The sequence below is a fragment of the Scleropages formosus genome, chromosome 15 (genome assembly GCF_900964775.1).
Source record: "Scleropages formosus chromosome 15, fSclFor1.1, whole genome shotgun sequence".
Lineage (NCBI taxonomy): Eukaryota > Metazoa > Chordata > Actinopteri > Osteoglossiformes > Osteoglossidae > Scleropages > Scleropages formosus.
In genome coordinates, this window is record NC_041820.1 from 6,041,936 (window position 1) to 6,050,254 (window position 8,319).

The 8,319-nt window shown below is 49.5% G+C and overlaps 1 protein-coding gene across 1 annotated transcript; it reads right to left on the reverse strand.

Moving 5' to 3' along the window:
- Positions 1-1,502: 1,502 nt before the first annotated feature.
- On the reverse strand, positions 1,503-5,962 carry klf11b (Kruppel like factor 11b). The gene is made up of 4 exons (XM_018729848.2): positions 5,797-5,962; positions 3,951-4,208; positions 2,631-3,402; positions 1,503-2,195 (listed from the first exon to the last, which is right to left on the reverse strand). The coding sequence occupies exons 1-4, from the start codon at positions 5,845-5,847 to the stop codon at positions 1,900-1,902; spliced, it is 1,377 nt and encodes a 458-aa protein (XP_018585364.2). The 5' UTR covers positions 5,848-5,962; the 3' UTR covers positions 1,503-1,899.
- Between the last annotated feature and the right edge of the window lie 2,357 nt (positions 5,963-8,319).

Below are 8,319 nucleotides of genomic sequence, written 5' to 3' on the forward strand. Positions count from 1 at the left end.
CACCACACAGCATGCACCGGCCAAACCTGCTGCGCCATCACACCCCCCTCCACTTACAACATATCAGAATACATATTCTGGAGTATTATCACAACGCATTTTTCATTGTGTGAATGGATTCTAAGCAGATGACAGCTGTGGACTCTGTTAGTGGTGATTTTTTAAGAATCCTGGGCTCCCACTGTGGATCGTGTGTTGTGTAACCAGAGCCCTCCAGGCCCCAGCTGCTCTCTTTTGTTGCAGTATGTCGGTCAGTAAGTCAGAGGGGCGGGTTTGGAACGAGCCCCGCCATTGGTCGCGCCCCCCAAAAGCTCCTCCCATCTGTAGTTTGATTGGCTAAGCGAGCACCGTTGCTAGGAAACCGTGGATGTGTCGGAAGCCAAGTGAAGTGCAGGGGAGCCATTCAGCGCGGACAAACCATTCGGAAAACAACGTTCTACTTTAACTGCGTATGAATCACGCATATTCCGAAATCGTAAAATATAATTACATGATAGTCTCCTCGTTTATTAACAGGTGAATTATTACTTTACTGAAATTTCTTCTTAGTGTCTGTATTTAGGGTCAATCAATGTGTGCGTCATGTCTAGTAGTGGTGTACCCACACACACACACACATTGACTGAAACCGCTTGTCCCGAGAAGGATCGTGGCGAGCCGGAGCCTGGGCCGGGGGACGCCAGTCCGCCTCAGGGCACCCAGGCGGGACTTGAACCCCAAACCCACCAGAGAGCGGGCATAGGCGGCCAAACCCGCTGCGTCGCCGTGCCCCCTCCCCGGTGTACCGTGTGTCACTTAAATACCAAAAAACACTTTAGAAAACTATTTTCCCGTTTAACTTATATTCTAAGACGCTCATTGTCTAACACTGAATTTATGGAAGTTTTACAAGTCAAGTGCTTGAAGCACACATTTGAATTTCAATACCGTACCGTACGTTCTCCGATCGCGGTTTTTCCTTATTTATTTCCACGGGATATTTGCGTCGTGTCTGAAACGAGTGGCCGCGTGGGGGGGCTAGCGGGTGCGCGCGCGCGCGCGCCCGCTCATATCAACAAACGTTTCTCCGAAAGTAAGAGAACGAAGCAAAGTCTGAAGGACACAGAGTGGCACATAAGCAGCGCTGAAGAACGCTCCAGGACCCGGATGTCCCCGCCCTTGTGAGGGGGGTCTGACGTCACAGCAGGGCGAAAACAATTGCCATTACCTGTATCTCACAAACAAAACGACCGAAATAGCTTGAAATGGCTGTTAAAAAAAAAAAAAGGGGGGGGGGGGTGGATTTTAGCTGTTTGTCCAGGAGCAGCTTCACGGAATTCACTAGTCAGCAAAACGAGCAGGAAGTGTCAGCAAGCCGCATGTGACGTCAGAATCATGGAACACCCCCCCCCCCCCTTCTCAGCTGCGAGAAACTGACCCTCCAAGAGACCTCCACAGACCTTGGACAAACAAAAAGACAACCATTTATTACAAATGTTTATTAAATAATATGCAATGTGAAATAATTCATCAGTCACAGTGTAGAATTACTGTCCACTTAGAGAATCAACGAATCAATACGTTTTTCTATAAAAGAAATGCCATTCTGAGTACACCAAAGAGTCAGTTATATACACTGACACAGACACACGCACACACAGGTACAAATAAACACACATAATTATGGACTAACTTCATATAAAGGCTTTGGCAGAGTGCATACATTTCGTAAGATATGGAAGTAAACAAATTCTTTTGCAGGAAAAAAAAAAAAACAAATTAAAGAATAAAGCAAAAGAGAATGTCCAGTGCATTTTGGCATTTTTTTCCCATGAGCTACTTAGCAGCTTTTGTCATCTTCCCTCGTTGTTGTAGTTTTGTGAGAAGTCCTGAGGCAGCTGATCGGCTGGAATGGGTCGGCTACTTGGGGGGGCTCGCGAGCACGCCGAGGGGGACGGCGCCGCTCGGGGGAGGCGCCTTGGCCACAGCCATTTTGTTGAGGTTGCGGACCTCGGCCTGCCAGCTCGGCATCTTCTTGGTGGTCATGTGTCGGCGCGCGTGTTTGGTCAGGTGGTCGCTGCGCATGAAGCGCCGGTCGCACACGGGACACACGAACTTCTTCTCGCCCGTGTGCGTGCGCCGATGGCGGGACAGCTCGTCGGAGCGCGCAAACTTCTTGTCGCAGTCGTCCCAGTTGCAGCTGAAGGGCTTCTCCCCTGAAAAGGGCAAGAGTTCGGCTTGTTACCAAGGCACCGCACGTTCAAATTGCGCAAGATGAACAAAGCACAGCTTACACCGGTACCACTACCCATGGCATCACAACCACATACTGGTCAGTGTTAGTAGGAAGTGACGCAAACTGATACATCCTTGCCATTAATTCATTTGCTCAGTAATACATGAAACAAAATTTCTTTTCTTTCTTTTCCTGGGGATCAGGTAGCACAGCAGTTAGCGCAGCTGCCTTTTGCTTCCAGGACCCCGGATCAAATCCCGCCTACTGCTGTGGAACACTTGAGCGAGGTGTTTACCCAGAATTTCTCCGGTAAAAATGACCTGTATAAATGTGTAAATCACCACAAGCTTCTTTGGAGAACAGCATCAGCTAAATTAATAAAGAATTTAAAGGACAATAATCATGAGATGTGCACCTGTGTGAGTTCTAAGATGTGCCTTGAGGTGCGAGCTCTTGAAGTAGGTCTTCCGACAGCCGGGGAAGTTGCAGACGTAGTTCCGACGGCGGGAAAAGTCCACCTGCGAGTTGCCGCTCTGACCCGAGGGCACGTATACCGGAGCGGGAGCCAGAGGTAGGAGCTTGGGGTGACCGAGGGTCATGACGGTCTGGGGACACTGAGGGGGCTGGGACACGGGTGACTGCGGCACCACAAACATCACTGCGCCCTGGGCCAGCGGGGCTCCCATAAGGAATGGCTGCGAGAAGGTGGCCGTCTGCGGTAGGATGGATTTCATCCCGGGCGCTGCCGTCTGCACGGGGGTCTGGATGATTGCGGAGATCATCCCCGGCTGAGTGTTCATAGGCAACATCTGGCAGATGATTGGCGGACTTGAGGTGGGGGGCGGAGACAGGGGAGTGGGTGTGGCTGTGCAGTTTCCTCCAGTGCTGCTGCACAAGAGCTGTTTGCTCTTTGAATCTGTCTGTGAGGGCGGGGCAGTTGAGGAGAGGGCAGGGGGAGGTGACGGGGTCGTGGAGCAGGAGTCCCGGATTTCCAGCTTCCGCTGACTGACGGGTGCCTCGCTTGCGGTGTAGGGTGGTGATGGCTGATGGGGGAGGCTGTCAGCTGTGTGGCGTATGACGCTGGTGGAAATGGACCTGCAGGGTGCCGTGCAGGAGCTGGTCAAAGTGGTGGTGGCGGTGGTGGTGGTGACCTCGGAAAAGCTGGGACTATGAGGGGGTGTCATGCACTGCAAAACAAGGGGTGGGGGTGGCAAAAATTATGAACTGCTAGGCAAAAAGAAAAAAAAAAAAAAACACCCAACCCAACAGAAACTGAATAATTTTATCTATTTGTTGCTAATGTTTTATCCTACAATGTCCTTGAAAATACCTTTTCAAATCTATGCATTTGTCTTTTTAAGACCATTTAGCTAGAGGTGACTCTTTTCCTTTTTATGACTTACATAATCATTAGTAATCCTAGAGATAAAGGGTTATGGAGGCCATCGGGAAAATTACTGAGCAACATCCAACTGTTAAGGGGCTGCAGGCTGTTAGTGATACCAAGACAGGTATTTACAACCACAGGTAAATGGCATATCTCTTTCTTGCCATCTGTTCTGACTGCTATAAAATCTCTAAAGGAAAACAAGAAATATCCATCAAGCCTGTATTGGGTTGTGCATGGCAGAGATTTGCGGGGGGGGGTCCAGCTCAGTTAAGTGTTTACTGATCAAATAGAAGTGACCGCGGCTTCTCTGGCTGACCTCTCTTCTTCCCGTGGCGCTTCCCTTACCAGCGAGGATAGCGAGACGAAGTCCTTGGGGGGCTCTGCAGGGTCTGGATGTGGGAGGGAGTCGCAGGAGTCTGAGGCAGGGGTCAAGGGTCGGGCCTTGCAGGGCTCCAGCCTGTGTGACTTCTGAACCCAGGCGCTCATGAACACCAGAGCCTCAGCAGCCTCCAGGTCGTTGTATTCCAGCGCGCTGCAGGACGACTGCTCGCTGTCGTGTCTCTTTCGCTCCATGATTGACTCGCAGACGTCCATGAGCTCTGCCTAAAAGGGAGCCCCAGTATTGACTCTCTATTACCGGAATACATTAAGACACTGTACATGTACATCATCAGCACCAGGACTAAACTAACCTGTAACACACACACACACACACACACACACATTTTCAGAACCGCTTGTCCCATACGGGGTCGCAGGGAACCGGAGCCAACCCGGCAACACAGGGCGTAAGGCCAGAGGGGGAGGGGACACACCCAGGATGGGATGCCAGTCCGTCGCAAGGCACCCCAAGAGGGACTCGAACCCCAGACCCACCGGAGAGCAGGACTGCGCCACCGCACCCCGTTAACCTGTAACACTTATGATTAATTAATACAAATTAATTACCGATAATTTTTGTTTATGCCGGTGTCTTATGTATATTGACATGCATCTCATCTCATATTTCCCAATCCACATGTCAGAAGAAGAATTCAGTAAAGCGTCGCATCATGCTTGTAAAATAAATATGGGCTCTTGTTGGTACAAAAATCTACGGCAGAGAGCAGATGATTTGTTCTTACCTAAGATCATGAAGGAGAGGTTAAATAACACGGCGGGGGGTTGGTTGGGGGGGGGGGGGGCTTTTACAACACAGCACAGTTGTGGCTACGCCCATGTCTGGCGCAGCGCGGAGGCGCGAGCCTGGGAACTTCCCACTGCCTTATTTGGACCAACCAGTGACGTTTCTCACAAAGCGTTGGGAGCCGCCCACTTGCCTTATTTGGACGAGCCAGCCACGTCCCAGCTGAACCTTCAGGGAACCACCCACTCCCTTATTTACACCAATCAGTGAGATCGCTGCCGAACCGCAAGGACCCACCCACTGCCTTATTTGGACCGCTCAGTGACGACGGCAGCGAAGAGCCATGTGAGACTTCCCATGCAGAGAGAAAACATCAGGAAGTGTGGAGTTGGGCTCCAAACAGAGGACTCGTCCCAGCCACTCCCCAAAACTATAAGCAGCGTACGGTTTCACAGGCGAACACGTTTCTTTGTTCAACAACAGCCATTTCTTTTACCTGTGCGAAAGCAATAGCAAGGTTTACCAAAAAGATACCATACAAGAATAAATGTTATACGGGTCTACCAGGCTAGTGTAAGTGTGCTGCCTTGTAAAAGTACCATTCCATCATCAGGAGATATGATGATGAGGTACTGTACAGTACTCAAAACAAGGTCCGCTAGGTAATGTGTTTTCACCGCCCATCTTTATTATGAACTCGCTGTCACATTCTGGTAACCAGTGAACAGTGTATATTTATGTACATGCACAGGCTATTAATCCGTAGGGAAATATGATCTACGCTAAATGGACTGGCGCAGCGGTCTGTCTTACGAGGTTTGCTGGTTCATTTCAACATGATGATTTTTTCAGCCATCGTGACTATCGCATTCATCAGTTACATGATGGGCATATATAATATATAATTAAAGTTCAGCTCTGACCTTTAATTTACTCTATTTACTACTGAGCAAAGGTTCAAATACTGCACTGCTAGGTAAACACAAGCAGACAACCAAATTACTTAGTCATTTTGCTGTAACGTGATGCAGTGTTATGAGACAAAGAGGCGCAAAACATCCTTACCCTGTTTGACTCTTCCATTCCGAAATTCAGTTCAGTCGTAAAAGTCTGCATGCGGTATTTTATATTTATTTATTTATGTATATGTATGTATGGCAGAGGACAACGAGAACAAAGAGAACAACAAAAACCTGTCCACTCGATGATCATTGAACGCAGATCCGCTCAGCTGTGCGAAACAAAAAAAGGAAAACAAAAGTCAGAGAGGAACTGGCGGCTGGCAACATGCGACCAATGAGAAAGGGACTTGCCTCGGGCGCCGGCCAATGACGGGCGAGATTGCGCGTGATCGGAGCGTGGCCACAGAGCGATTGGAGGAAACGGGGTGCGTGCCCGTGTGAAGGCGTGGTTGGGGGAAGTCAGCGGTGTCGGAATAAACCCGGTGAACCTCCAGCGCAGAGTCTTGAAAACTGGGGGAAAGGTCGCGCGCGGCCGCGCGAAAGCGGAGTTCTCGCGCCTCTGGCTCGCGGCGCTGCTGCGTGTTGCAGCCGCTGCAGAAAAGCCCCTTAAAAACGCTGCGTGTTCTGTTGTGGTGGTGAATAATTATGAAGAGATTACTTTTGAAGTCTGTGACTTTTACGTTTGTGTTCATTCACTGCAGTTACCGATGAGGAAGTGGAACTCAGAGCTGTACTCTGTGTCAACAAGCTGTGGAAAAAATAGATTTTTCCCGGTTAAAAACCCAATGACGCCCCGTTGGTAACGTGCCTAATATAATATTACCTAATGTTCTGATTGCACCCACTGAACGAACCAACCGTATTCGCCCGGAGTGTTGTTTCCAGAGGTGAGAGCATGTTTATACACAAAGTAGGGTAAACCATGGTGAACTTCCTGTTCACTTGTCTCTTTTGTACCACGAACAGAGTGCTGAAAGGCCCTGAACCGCTATCAGCGCCCGCTCCTCAGCCCTCGGACGGTCTTCAGCTCTGGCCTTTGAAGGTTTCCCGATGGATTTGTAAACGAGCACGGGGGTGGAACGTCGGCGTGAAACCAGTGATGTTAAGGGCAGCACCGGCGACTCCATGTCCACCTGCCCTTAAACTGACCCTCTCTGAAAAAATAAATGTGACGACAAATCACCCACGGAGTCCAAAGTCCCCAAACCGTGACTGAGAGAAAGTGCAGAGCAGAGCACTTGTAGGAAGTTGTTTGACCTGCATTCCTTCCGAAACAGCATTATAATAAATTACCGCTCAGATTTTTGGATCACATTCAGCCTGCATGAAAATAAATTCCGGTTGATCCGAACTCGCGGAAGATTATAAATAAACATGTTTTTTTCCTCATAAATTGGACATAATAAAACAAGTTTAGCAATCCGGTCCATCTTGGCCTTCATCCTCCTGACACAAACTGTCTGTAATTTCAGTAGTTCCTTCTTTATATACCACGAACGCACCCCAGTGTTCGTCCTGCCAGATCTCGAACCTTGGGACCTGTGCTAGCAAGGGGGCAGGTGGCAGAAACGGGGGCTGCCGTGGACACGGGTTGGCATGGCAGACAGCCTACGGCTTTCCTGCGGTTATGTGACCGTGACCCGGATCGCAGAACCGTGGTTGCGCAATGCCAAACGCATGTCAAGAAGAAGGAGGCCGGGAATGGGGAGCCAAAGGGGGGAACAAGTTGTGCAGGGCCTAAGTGGGACAAAATGAGCGATGCTGGCAAGGAAACTAGAGTAAAGGTTACTCCAGTCGCACCCAGCTTGCTGCCAGCCTACTGTTCGAGGAAACCCAGGAGGAAGCGGGTAATGGGGTGTAGCTCCAGCGGTAATAAATATAGGGACCTCGGTCATTTTTTCCTCTTGTCATTGGTCCCACCCCCCGAGTGGTGTGTTTAGAGTATAAAAAGGAAGATCAACACCTGTATTCCCCCTTCCACAGAGGCTATTTAATTACATTGAAATAGTCTTTCCTATAGCATATGACACCGTTCCAGAGGCAAAGTTTGGGTCCTATGGACAGAATAACAAGCATGATGATCTGAAAGTTTGGTTTGATAGTGAATCTTTGAACAACTCCGAGATGGAGATGCCATTCTGGTGTCCAGATGTTGCACTAAACATCTGCGTAGGCTACATGTTAGTTGTTCTGAGGAGCTGGAAGGAGTCACTTAGGTGTATAACTCTACTGCATGGACATCAGTGTCTAGATCCCAGAGCTCCTTGTTGAACCCACAACAACATTCTTTGAACAATTTTAGGATTGGCTACGAGTTTAATAGTGGTTCATGAGATGGAACTTTGTGAGGGTGGGGTTCACACGCTGGGAGCTGCACATCCAACGCTGTGTGGAATGTGGAGACCGTCCCCAGAAAAAGAAGTCTGAAAGCTGAGGAGAGGTTCTGCGATACATGGGTAGCTGGCTGCTGGGGAGAGGGATTAGGATAGGTCCTTTTAGGACAAGGACTGGATCTGGGGGAGAGGGCAGGGTACTGAGTGGTGAACTAGCAAGTCCAGCGGTGGCAGGTAGGGACCTCATACCATGCGCCTGGTTCAACGCCAAGCCATTTATTTTTTGAGCGTGG

Bases quoted from the DNA above. Each gene is read 5' to 3' on its own strand.
- klf11b (XM_018729848.2), bottom strand. From the start codon at position 5,847: ATGCAGACTTTTACGACTGAACTGAATTTCGGAATGGAAGAGTCAAAC. The intron at 4,209-5,796 runs GTAAGGATGTTT...GCTCCCTTTTAG, and splicing joins GAATGGAAGAGTCAAACAGG to GCAGAGCTCATGGACGTCTG. The intron at 3,403-3,950 runs GTAAGGGAAGCG...CTTGTTTTGCAG, and splicing joins TCGTCTCGCTATCCTCGCTG to TGCATGACACCCCCTCATAG.